Raw genomic sequence first — 13,499 nt, 5'->3', positions numbered from 1 at the left:
TTCCTTCCAAGTCAGCAGCAAACTGTTCACACTCAGAGAAGATTTCTAACTTGTTGTCATTAATTCTTCTGGTAGTCATTTTGTCTTGGGGGCAGCACTTGATGAATGAGAATATTTAGCTTGGAAAGGATAAGTCTATGATTAGTCCAGCACTCTGCACCACACATTGCCTTTGACACTCTCACATCTTGTCTGTCTTTTCTCTTTACAATCACATAATCTATTAGATGCCAGTCTTTGCAGTGAGGGTGCATCCATGAAGTTTTATCACGTTTAGGTACACAGAAAACAGTGTTGGTGACGAGAAGGTCATGCGATGCACAAGTCTTCAGTAGTAAGTGATCATTGCGGTTGCTGTTTCCAACTCCATTCCTTTATAGGACTCCCTGCCAAGTCTGGTAGTTTGAGCCTACTCTAGCATTAAAGTCACCCCAAATTATAATCTTGTCTTCTTTCAGCACATTGATGATAAGGTTCTCTAGGTCTTCCTAAAATTTTTCTTTGACTTATGGTGGGAGCATAGTGGCATGACGTTTTCCTGCAAGTGGCAATTGCATTTTCATTAGTCTGGCATTCAGTCCTTTTGCCAGGCATACCAGCTTGCTGACTAGACTAGTTTTGATTGCAAAATCTGTGCCAACTTCACAGCACTTGCCTTTACTTCAGCCAATCCAGAAAAATGTGTATCCAGCTCCGACTTCAGTAAGCTGGCCTTCATTTGCCAGCCTTGTTTCACTCAGGGCTGCTATTTGGATGAAATACCTATTGAGTTCTCTTGCAACAAGAACAGTTCATCTTTCAGGTCTACTGGATTTTGTGAAGTTCGGGAACCTCTGAAGTCTTACGCCTTTATTTTACAAATGGATATTATTTCTCTATAAAAATGGAATAGAAGAATACTTTTATTTTTGGTAGCAAAGAATTATAGTCCGGCACCAGGAAAATGACCTTGGAAACCCTTTAGTCCAAACTTCTTATTTTACATATGAGGAAATTGAGTCCGAGGATAGTTAAATGACTTGCCAAAATCACACAGGAAACAAACTTTAGAAGTGGGATATTTGAATCCATTTTCTCAGGAAGGAGATTCACTTTTATTGGACAGATCATAAGGCTTAGAGGCGGGATAATCTAGTTAACATGTTTGACCTTGGGCAGTATACTTTTGCCTCAGGCAACTCCTTAGGACTTACTGAGTTTTAGAATGGTTTGAAAGTCTGGGGATAGAAAGTTTCCACTCCAGGAATATCATGGAAATTGCATATCCTCTGCGTATTTTTATATTCTCTCAGGAGTAGTTTTGAAGCAGGGACTTTTGATATGTGGAGAATGAGGCGCTGGTTACATTTTAGTACATTTTGTCTACTAGTCTTGGCATTTGACTTGAGTGAAAAATGGAAGAACTCTGATGGTTATAGCAAACCTAATTGACATCTCTCAGGAATGTGCCTTGGGAGTTCTTGTCTCTGATTAAGTATCAACTGTTACCACGTTTTTGGACTCGCCACTTTTGGCATCCTGAGAAAAGCCTGCTAAGATGTACTTGATATAGTTGTCATCAAGTCTTCTTGGTCACCCTTGCGAAGCATTTTTGTAGCCCACAGTTTCAGTAGTGGAATAGCATCTCCCTCCTTGACAAAACCACCAGGGAATAATAAAACATCAAAACCATAAAATAATTAATGCAGGTTCTGTCCCATATTTTAATTATCAAAAAACAAAATTAGGAAAGATGACTGATGACCACATCTTATTTATAACAGAATTACCAATACGTATGTTTTTCATCAAAAAAAGAAACTCTGCTTCATGGCTTGCTAACTTAACATTTTTTAATATCTATCAACAGTTCTCAGAGAAAAAGAAAAAAGAAAAGAAAAAATTGATCAGAACTAAGAATGCCTTTAAAACAGAATGTTTTTATACTACGACCTTGAGGCTAGCTGGGATAATTGAATGTTTTGTTTTTTTTTAAAAAACATGACACAAAGTATTTTTTACCTTTTTTTTTTTTTAAAGAAATTTCTAAAGGCTTACTTTCCATCAGCAGCAGAATATTGATATAGATAGGCTCAGTATATTGCTTAAAGAATTTAAGGGTTATGTGGTATAGCAGAATAAATGCTGGACTTGGAGTCAAGAATATCCAAGTTTGACTTTTACCTCTGACACTGCTTCATAGAAGTGTCTTAAGGTTGGATTTTTAGTTCATAGGATCATAGTCTTGGGTCTAGAAGGGTCTATAGATATTAGGGTGATAGGTTTGGAGCTGGAAGAGACGTTGGAGATCATCTAGTACCAAATGAGGAGACTAAATCCCAGAGAGGTTATGACTTTCCTAAGGACACTCTCTTAGTAAAATAATGATGTGGAATTTTTGATAACAGGGCAAAACCACCATCATCAGATATCTACAAGAAATGAGAATCCAGCCCTCTTGACTCCAAATCAAGCACTCTTTCCATGGTCATATTTTATGTCAGAAAATGAATAAGATTCTACTCCCCACAGACATTTTATTTAATTAAGCATGTATTTAATCAGAAGGGCAGATTTTATGTTGTCTGTAGTTGAAATTTAATGAAAAAAGTCACAGATATTCAGTGTGTGATATTTATGTTCAGTATTCACTGATGTTTTAGCACAGCAATCTGTCTTGTCTCAATTATAAAATAACACATTGCATTTTCAGTTATAGGGTGTTTTGTGGGAGAACCATAGGGTGAGGAGTGTTTGGACTTGTGATTTCATCAGTATAGGGAAATCTAGGTATAGAAACTCCATCTATGTATATGAATGCAATTTCTAGTTTTAAGTGAGTTTCCTGGGACATTGCAGGACGTTATTTTTCCCCAAATTAAAGAGTTAATATATGTTAGAGGAGAATTTAAACTCAGCTCTTCCTGGCTATAAGACCAGTCCTCTATCCATTATGCTAAAAGCCTTTCATTATTTAAGATAGCAATAAATACAAATCTGGTTGGATTCAAAGGTGTGTTGTTGCAGCTGTTAAAATAGCATGAGATTAAAATTTGCTGTACATCTAGTTTTTATGACAGTACTGAAATGTAATTGAGATTCAGGTTCTGTTTTATAGATACCAGAAGTTTATTGTATTTGACATCAGACTTTTAACTCGCTTTTGAATTTTATAGTAGCAGTGAGCTATCAAAGACTGCATTCTGATTCTTTCTTATTTCTTGTAGTTGTCTGATGATGGTCGTTATGTCTTGTTATCAATAAGACAAGGATGTGATCCAGTTAACAGACTCTGGTATTGTGATCTACAGCAGGAATCTAATGGCATTACAGGTAAGTTCTGTTTAAAAAGTAAGGAAATCAAATTCCCAGAAGTTTCATTAAAAAAGCTATAATTTTGACTTTCAAAGTGATTTCTGAGGATGCTTTCTTCTCTTGAGTATATAATCTTCCTCTCTCTCTCTCTCTCTCTCTCTCTCTCTCTCTTTCTCTCGTATTATCCAAAAAATTAAAGTGAATAATGGGTCAACTAAATATTAGTGTTTTGTTGTACAACATAGTTCTAGACTAATGTTGAGTAAATTGTATTCTTATTACGTGTCACTAGTTCAGTAGTCTATTGAGCTTATCAGTGTGGATGATGCAGAACTACAAAAGTGGCCCATCCCTGCCTGCTCTTGCTATATACACATACATACATATACACACCCACACAAAAACATATATAAGTGCTAGTTTGGTAGTAATTATTCCATTAATTTGATCAAAGTACTTAACCAATTACATGAACTTTTTTTTTGATAATTTTTTATTAAAAGATACACAGTACACGAAGTAGTTCATAATAGTCAGTGAACATAACTTTTCAGCAAGAGTCATGTTTCTTTATGTGTAGATAGTCACCATATAGAGTGCAAAAACGAGACAGAAATGAACTTTCTGCTTTCAACTTAGCAGAAACTATTCAATATAAATCTATTCTTCTTTTTCTCCCCCATAGTTGTGCTAGAGAGGTAGCATAGAGAAGTGTAAAGAACACTGACTCAAGTCTGGGAGCCTGGATTCAAATTCTGTCTTTTATGCTTTTTCTGGCTGTGCAACTTTAAACAAATCACTTAACTTCCCTCAGCTTTTCTTTCATCCTCTGTAAAGTATGAAGAGTTTGGGTTGCCTGGAATCACATGACTACTTTTCTCTTCTGGTGATTAATATGAACACAAATGATACTACCAGGAGGCATCTGAAAAGCATTGCTAAGAGTTGTGATGTCTAGGGTAAGAAACTGGAAATTTTAGGTGAGTAGGAGATCTTCTCATCATTCTAACCAGTTGAAAGAAAGAGCTTCAAAGAGAGAAGCAGATATAAGAACTGAACATGTGGTTAAGAAGATGGTTTCTGAGAATGGTCTTAGATTTCTGGAAATCCATATAAAACTTATATAGAAAATGAGTTCTTGGTCAGGGATAGAGTCCTAATATGGACTGATAAATATGTATTTATCTTGACTCTTGAATATCTAATTAAAAGTGCTTTAAATTGGCAGAGACGATAAGAGAACAGAGGAAACTTTGTGTATCTACCAAGTTCAGGTACCATGGAAAATATTTATAGTGTATAAACAAAATTAACTATAGAAAAACCCCAAAATTCACAGACAACAAAATTCAAAAACGCAATTATTATTAAAATCTTTGGCTTCAGATGTTAATGCAGAAATGTACAGCATAATAGTAGCAAGGAAGGAAAACTAGAGATTTCAAGACAAGGAGGTAAATTTGACCCAATGAGATTCACTAAGATTTGGTGAGCTGGGATCAGTGAATCTAAACATTGTTCTTGGAGGATAGACCTTATCCAAAAGGAGAAGTATAGGCAAAAAAAGGGTGGAGGGAGAAAAGGGTTGAAAGAGAGATTAGAATAGCACTGTATAGTTGGTGACTCATTACAGTTTCTGTTGCTGAGAGATTGTTCTTGTATTTCATATTAATTTTTTTCAGAAATACTTGGTAAATCACCTTTATTGTGTAATATGAAATCAACGGTAAAGAACAGACAGTTTTATTATGTACTACTAGTGAGTATTTAGTACTTTCATTAAGAGTCATCAGACTCTCTTCCAAAGGGCAGAGACAGGTCCTCATTTTGTACAAGGAGTAAAATAAGTGCTCAGTGCTGAATTATTAATAATCTGGTCTTCAAGGGGATTCTGCTGTGTTACTCAGAATGAGGGGGGGAAATCCTTAAATAAGCCATTTATTTGATATTTGTAATTGTTAATCATCAGTAATAATTTCTAAAAGGTAACGTTCATTTTCCTCATGTTATATTTTCTATCTACTTCATTTTCCTCAAGGTTCCAGAAAAATATAAGGAAGAAAAGTTTTACACTATTTACAAATGTTTACCATTTGCCACTTACTTAACAAAAATATGTTTGCATAGGTAAAAATTTGTAAATTATACATTTAGTTAGACACGTATATAGTAGTCTTTGGATTTGTACCTTTTTCTAGTCTCTTTCCAGTTACTTGGGTCAGTGTTGTCTATTTTAGGTTCTATGCTTCTTGAGGGTAAGAATTGTATCTGTTTAGCTTTGAGGTTGGGGCTTCCAAATTGTTCTTTTATACAAGTGTCTCTTGTGATGTAGTCAGAAGAGGATTTGTATTCTAGCTATACATTGAACATATTCTCCCAGATCCAAATTATTTCAAGAAAACTCTGCCCTCTTCCTTCCCTTCTCATAAGTTTTATGAAATGATCTACTTCCTAAACAATTCAGTTCAGTGAAAATTGATTAAGAATGCTAGATTAAAGTATTAGCTTATATATTAAGACTAAAAGAACTTTTAGTCTTATTGCCAGAAAGCTTGGTGTTAAGTCCAATTTTGACACTTTTTACTCACCGTGTGACCATGGTAAGTCATTTTAAATTCTCAAAACCTCAGTCATTTTCCCTGTAAAATGAAAATAAAATTTACACTCCCTAACACAAAGACTTTTTATGGAGAAAGCATCTTGTAAATCTTAAACCACTATATATAGGATTATGTCATCATTATAATCATTTTAAGCACCTGTTAAGTACCAGAGCCTCTATCTCTACAATATCTGTTAGGCCCTCAGGATACACAGTTGCAAAATTCTGAAGGAGAATCCTTGAACAGTGTTTAAGATGCCTACCCTGAGAACACATTAGATTGTAACAAGCACATAGGAAAATTTGAAGAAGGGTGATAGATCCAGGGAAAGAGCATCTCTGAGAAAGAATATCCCTTTTCTACATTGAGGAATTAAGACAGGCTTCTTGGAACATGTGCCACCTGAATTGGACCTTAAAGGAAGAAAAGAATTTTAACAGTCATAGTCATGAAAGGAACCTGTTCCAAGAATAAGGGTTAACCTGTGCAAGTGCAGAGCTGGACATGAGAGAGCAGTTAGCAGTCCAGTTTGGATGAAAAAGTGCACAGGGAGAAGTACTGTGAAACAAGGCTAGAAGGGTGTGCTGGAGGTAGTTTGTGGTGGGACTGAAGTGCCAGCCTAAGAAATTGGTACTTCATGTTCATCAAAGGTTTTTGACCCAGGTAATGTAACCTCATGATATCTGTGCATTGGCAAAATTGCTTTGGTAACTTTGTAAAGGGCAATTGAGAAAGGTGAAAACAAGTAGAACCATTCAGAAACTTTTATGTTAGACCTAATGTGAACTAATGAAGGCCAGAACTAATAATCACCCATAGTTATATAATGCATTAAGGCTTACAAGCTTTTTTTTTTTGAACAACAGCCCTGTGAGGAAAGGTGGTAGAAATGCTTATTATATCCCTTTTCTAGATGAAGAAACAAACTTTAAGAACTCAAGTAATTTTTCCCAAAGGAAACCACCATTTCAAGTAAGTTCAGCTTAGATTTGAGTTGAGGCCTCCTGACTCCCAAGTCCAGTGCTTCTTCCACTGTGAGACCCTGTTGTTTAAAATGTGTGAATAGAAAAGAGGAAAAGTTCCAAGTAATATTATATAGAATAACTTTAGTGAATAGGCCTGACCATATCACTGAGATTCACAAAATTTGTGTCTTGGAGTTTGAAAAGACTCTGAGGCCATCTCTTTTGACCTGCCATCCCTAACAAGTGGTGATCTCTCCTTTGCTTGAAGAACTCTAGTCAGGTCCATCTCCATTCAGAAATCTTCAGTGACTCCTCATTCCTAATTGATAAAAGTTCAGTTCTTTTTCAGAATTGAGGGCTGTGTATAGTCCATTACTATCCTCCCTTTCTAGCTTTATACAGTTATCCTTTCCATGTGACAACTTTCCCCATCATGTTTTTGATGTATTGCAGGTTGGCATAAGAAATAAAATGAGAATATTTTGAGAATTTTGTGAAAGCTATTGAAGACTCATGAAGGCCAGCAGATGACAGAAAAGTTTAGAAACTCAGAAATGCATAAAATATATATGTAGTATTATATAATATAGTTTATGTTTTAATACCATAATAATTCGAACTTCTTCTCTGGTATGAAAGGAGGGCCAAAAAATTTTACGTGTCTTTTCCAGATCTTGGGGTGCCATGAATTGGATTATTCTTTGCTCCTGTAAAAGTGATCTAGCATAGCCCTTCATTTTGCAGTCAGTGAAACTGACTCAGAGAGATTAAAGGTCTTGACCAACGTAGCAATTGGCAGAGCTGGATCTGAACCCAGCCCCTCCAGTTCCAACTCTTAACACTTTTTCCTCCTGTATTACACAGGTTACCTTCCACCACTTTTTCTCCATTTAATTTTTAGCGATTTTTTAAAGCTAGTCTTAGGATCACAGGATTTAGAACTGTGAAGAGACTCTGAAGATTATTTAGTCTGGACATGCCATTTTACAAATGAGGGTGGCTGAGGGTATAGTTCAGCCTTTGAGGAGAAAGGAGTTTTAGAAAGGCTTCAGTGGAAAATGTTGTCATAGATAAGATAATGAGTAAAGAATTGACTTTCCTCTAAGAACGCCCAGTTGAGGTTGGATGGTATGAATCTGTACTTTGTGCATTCTTTTCCTTTTATGTTTTTAGTTGCCTGACTACCCTATTGAACGCCTTCCTCATCGCCTGTTCCCTACTCTTGAAACTCAAAGAACTTATACCTTTCTTACCATTTCAGTTTTCTTACCTGGCCATTGCAAGGGGAAAACACAGTCTTCTGATAGCAGGCAGCAGTTCCTCCTCTCGTTCTTCTTTACTACGGTTTCCTCTTCTTCCCCACAATTCTCTTGCACCCATTCTCCTCTCCACACAAAGGATATATAAATCTTATATGAAGACAGATTTATTCTCATATTTTTCCAAACTTCTTTAAGAAAACCTCTCATTTTACAGCTTTACAATTTACTTGAGGAAATGAAAACATTTTCATTTTTTAAAAAATCTTCAAAATTAAAAAAGAAAAACTTGTCAGAATTTCACTTTGTAAAGCATGATTTCCACGTAATCCCCACTTTACAATTTAATATCTCGTCTACTCACAAATTCATGACAGTAATTTTGAATTAAGAACAGATTCTGATCTTTTGCATTGCAAGTCAATTAAAACTAGCCTTGTCCTTTATTTGACACCTAGAATTTTATTAGACTTTGTCACAGATTGCATCTTTCCTATCCTCTGTTTCTGTGTTGAGCTTTATGTTTCTACTTCTTGATTCTGTTCTCTAAAATCTTCAATGAAGAGATAAGGGTGTCATTAAAGGCACTGGACAAGTATGTCATTTTTAGTTCAGCTATAGAGGAGGCAGCTATGTCTTAGTTTCAATAATTCTGCCTGTGGATTAGTTGAATATTAGTTCATTCTGTACCCTTTTGGATAATGATTTACCTAGATTTTTTCAGTTCTGTGCATTCTTCTGTTTCATAAAATTATGAATGCAGTACTTTATTATATACACATTGCATTTAATTTTAAATTTTTAATGGTTCTTTTGTTTTTATATCACCTACATTTCCCCAGATAGCCTATCTCTCCCAAACAGGCCATCCCTAATAACAAAGAATACAAGGGAGTTGAGGGGAGAAGAATTCAGCAAAAGTAACCAAGGCATCAGCCAGATTTGACATATAGCCATATTCCCCTTCCTCTGCAAAGATGTTGGAGAAGTATATCCTCATATATCTTCTTTGGGGCCACACTTGATCATAATATTTTGTAGTGTTCAGTTTCTTTTGTTTTGTTGTTGTTTTCAGTTTCCATTGTTGTAGTTGCTGTGTAACTTGTTTTCCTGATTCTTCTTAACTTCACTTTGCATCAGTTCATATAGGTCTTCCTATGCCTTTTTAGTCATAAAAATTTCATTTTTGAACACGTAACTAAAAAAGAGTTAGTATAAATGTAAGACATTCATCCTTAGAGCTTTTCTATAATAAAATTAAAATTGAGTGTCATATGTCTGAGAATCAGCCTGGGGAGTCAGTCAGTTAACAAAATTCATTAAGCACTTGTTTTTTACCTTGTTTCCTGTGTGCTCAATGGGAGGGATACAAAGAAAGGCAAAAACATGGTTCCTCATAGAGTGGTCACATTCTAATAGGGAAGACAACATGCAATAACTACATACAGGATATATCCAGTGTAAATAAAATCTTAGAGACGCTAGTAGTTAACTATTAGTTGAAAAATTTTGGAGACATGGCAAATCAGGAGTTCTGGTCCAGTTTCTTTAACGTGTAAAGAATTTAATTAAATTTACTTGGAAGTTAAATTAATTTGCACCAAAAAATACTTAATAACAATTGACAGTGTCTTAATCATCCATAATTAAGTAGATGCTGTATTTCAAAGAATCTCTGCTGGAAAACTTGAGAAGATAGCTATTTGGATGAATTTTAAGTTCTTTAAAATTCTAAAATGATTTATTTGTGTAATAGTAAAACTCCCCACACAATGCAGGTCAGCAGCTGTACTATAATGTACAATCTTAGAGGATTGTTTGGGACACTGAGAAGTTAAGTGACTTGGCCAGAGTCTCACAGTTAGTGGTTGGATTTGCACACACATCTTTTTGACTCAGAATCTAGCTTTCTCACTACTATATCCTGCTGCTTTTAGTAAAAGAATGTCTAATTATTATTGCTAACTTTATAGCAGCTATGTAAAAGAAACTCATATGTAAACTTGTTTTTTTACAACATCTGTAAATATCCTTTTGGGTGGTAGGATGGGAATAAAGGAAAGAAGTTATGCAATTCTGAATAAACCTGAAGCTCTATCCCAAGATACCTAGTGAAGATGAGAAACTGAAAAGAAGCCTGTGGGAATCTAAAGAAAAAGGCACTGTTACTGGTTAAGTTCCTTGTGCCTCAGTTTTCCTGTCTTTAATATAGATCTAAAAGCTCTCTCTGACTTGGGCTTTTGCAGCATTGAACTTATTGGTTGGTATTATTGAAAGTGCTTCATGGTTTCTCAGGTGCAATTCAGTACCATCTCCTCTGTTCAGTTTTGGCCTCAGCTGATAGACAGACAGACAGACAGACAGATAAGGTTCCTCACTGCTCTTGAATATGTGAGGAGACCCTCTCCTTTATTTGTTTTATTGGGAGCTTTACATTTACATTTAGCTTCAGTAGCTTTTTTTTATTGTTTCCTATATAGTGAGATTGACTTTGACAGAGCTCAATGAATATAATTCAATTCCTCCAGGCATATGTTAGTTTCTTGGTCATTTAGGAAGGATAACACAAGAATGTTTGCCAGTGGTTTAATACTTGTAGAAGATCTGAAAGGGGCATGTTTCCTTTTATCCTTTTCCCCTTTTCTGCTATTTTATCACCATCATTTTGGAAGCACAGAAGATAGTATCAATGAATAGGAGAGAAACGAAGCAGCTAGATGTCTCAGTGGATAAAGTGCGGGGCCTAAAATAAGAAAGACCTGAGTTCAGATTCAGCCTCAGACACTTGCTAGCTGTGTGACCCTGGGCAAGTCACTTAGCCCTGTTTGCTTTAATTCACTGGAGAAGGAAATGGCAAACCATTCTGATCTCTTTGTCAAGAAAACCTCATGAGGGTCATGAAGAGTTACACACAACTGAACAATAACAAGGAGAACAAAGTAACTTCAGTGACTGCCAACTTGGAACTTGAATTTTTGTATAGGAGACCCTTAACAGTTTTCCTTTATTTTGTTATTTCTCTAGTAGTAGTGATACATTCCTGCTGATCCATCTGCAGTATGCATTTATGAGATGTTAGGCTAGAGTTGAGGGCAAACTGTGGCCAAAGGCAGTGACCACAAACCTCATGTTGCATTTCTATTTTCTAAAAGAGGTTTATTTAATTGTAAATGTGGTACCTCTTTTGTGTGGATGATTTATTACTGTTTGATTAAATCTTGGTTTTCTTTTTAGGATGATTTTTAATCCATTGTACAGAAAATGATCTCTTAAAGAACTAGAGCCAATGCCTTTTTCACGGACATTTTGTACAGCTCACTAAGCCATGTTGAGTACTTAGAATTAAAGTATAGCTCCAAAAATGGAAATAAAATGTTCATTGCAGTTTAATCTTGGAGGACGCTGAAGTTAAACTATCTCTTTTTCCACCCTTCTTGGTCACTATAAACATTCCTTCTTAGGAGGACAGATGCAACTAAGGAGTGCAAATGAAGTTTTCCTTTTCATGCAGAAGCCATGTGGAGGGAGGTTGTATTAGAAAATTTAAAAGAAAAAGATTTCAAGTCAGTAAATGTTCTCTTTGTCAAAAGACCACTTAAAGAGACTGACATTTTACTGTACTACTCTGCAAATGTCACAGACTAGAAGACTGTATTTCACAATTCCCTTTATAAGCAAATGCTTCTTCCTGCTTATTTTTATAGCTCTGGCACTGCCTAATGGCAACCCACATTGTTTTCCTGGTGTAAAGATGGCCAGGTTCTGTCAGCTTCATATTTTGTATGGCTAAACCATCATCATGGAAATAAGCAATTATCTTAGCCTTTTGTGATGTGGGATAGGAGCAGAGCATTGAAAAATATGTTTAACTTAGGGTCAGAATTTTGCTTATTTTTTTTAAATATTACAATTTCCACAGCCTTCTTTGAGCATAATCTCTGAACACTTAACCATGAATATTTTGAGAACTGTGTATTGAGGTGGTTTGAATTTTTCTCCCATTGTAGGATTTTTTTTTAATTGTCATTTTGTCTGGGTAAGGTAGCATTGTTTTCCTTAAGTAGTAAAGGTTTGTTTTTAAGATGTGTTCTTTAGTTATCTCAACATGTGATCACTTGCTTGCTTTTGATTTGAAGTGTTAGAATAATATGAGCAGCTAGGTGTTGCAATGGAGAGAGCTGTGGACCTCAGGCCAGAATTCAGAAAGACCTGAGTTCAAATTCTGCTTGAGATAGCTATGTGATTCTGGGCAGATCTCATACTTAATTGTGCCTCACAATTCTTCATCTGTGAAATGCAGATAATAATAGTATTACCTCATAGTGTTGTTGTAGTCGCAGGATCAACTCTGGTAATAGATAAAAAGCACTTTGCAAACCTTAAAGTGCTGTATAAATGCTAGCAATTACTACTATCATTATTAGTATTTATTCTCAAGAGGAGATGCTTTTCCAAAGTTTCTAAATATATTTCTTACAGAATGCCTCCACATTTTTAAGCCACTTCATTCTTGTATAATTGAACTAAAGAAAGAACGAGAAGATTGTGCTACTTGGTATCTCGTGTCATTATTGCTTAGTAAAAATGAATAAGTATATGTTGTTAGAAATTCCATATTGCAAAATTCCAAGAAGTGGCATGCACATAAAACTTCTTACATTGCTGAAATTAAATTATTTGTTCAGGTCATAATTGTTGTTTAATAATTACTCTTACCCAAAAAGGACCCAGAAATTCTTGGTATAGTCTTTCCATAGTCTCTTCATTAATCAAAGAAACCTAAGTTATAAGCTTTTATATTTGCTAAATTTTCATTGATTTTAAAAGTTACAATAACATATTTGAATACTGGAAAACTTTCTCTCCCTTCTGTGCTTTGTATTTACAAGTATCTTTCCCTGTGTGTGACATTTCCTATAGTAAAACTCCGACAAAAAAATCAGTTTTCTGAAAGCAAAGCTGTCTGTTGTTTGATATATATGTTGCTTTGAACTGAAAGATTTCTGCATGTGTGATTTTTAAGTGTTTGTGTATTTAAAAATGATGATTATGGATAGGCAGGCTTTGTAAAGTTTGTTCCGTTTAGGGGATTGTGCTGATGATCAAACAGAATATAGGCTACTGCACGTTAGGATGCAAATCATAGAAATTCATTTGCATGTAATGAACAAATAAATGCCACAGCATGAAACTTAAGAAAATTCTCCAAAGATTCAGAATTTAAAACATACTGTTTTGGGAAGGAGAAAAATTGTTTTGTTTTTGGAAATCTTAGGGTTTGAAGATAGGTAAAAAAGTGATGGATTTTTAAAAATATCTGTGGTATAAATTATCCCTCTGTTTTTTAGTTTCCCTATTTAAAAAGAAAGGAAATAATA

At 35.1% G+C, this 13,499-nt stretch overlaps 1 protein-coding gene across 1 annotated transcript in view; it reads left to right on the top strand.

Moving 5' to 3' along the window:
- Positions 1–13,499, top strand: part of PREP (prolyl endopeptidase) — a 145,387-nt gene that overhangs the window by 46,864 nt on the left and 85,024 nt on the right. Inside the window, exon 7 of the mRNA XM_072642950.1 lies at positions 3,207–3,312. Coding sequence (XP_072499051.1) covers positions 3,207–3,312 — 106 coding nt within the window. The remainder of the gene's footprint in view (positions 1–3,206; positions 3,313–13,499) is intronic.

The sequence above is a fragment of the Notamacropus eugenii genome, chromosome 2 (assembly GCF_028372415.1).
Source record: "Notamacropus eugenii isolate mMacEug1 chromosome 2, mMacEug1.pri_v2, whole genome shotgun sequence".
Lineage (NCBI taxonomy): Eukaryota > Metazoa > Chordata > Mammalia > Diprotodontia > Macropodidae > Notamacropus > Notamacropus eugenii.
This window is presented reverse-complemented; position numbering and strand designations above follow the sequence as displayed.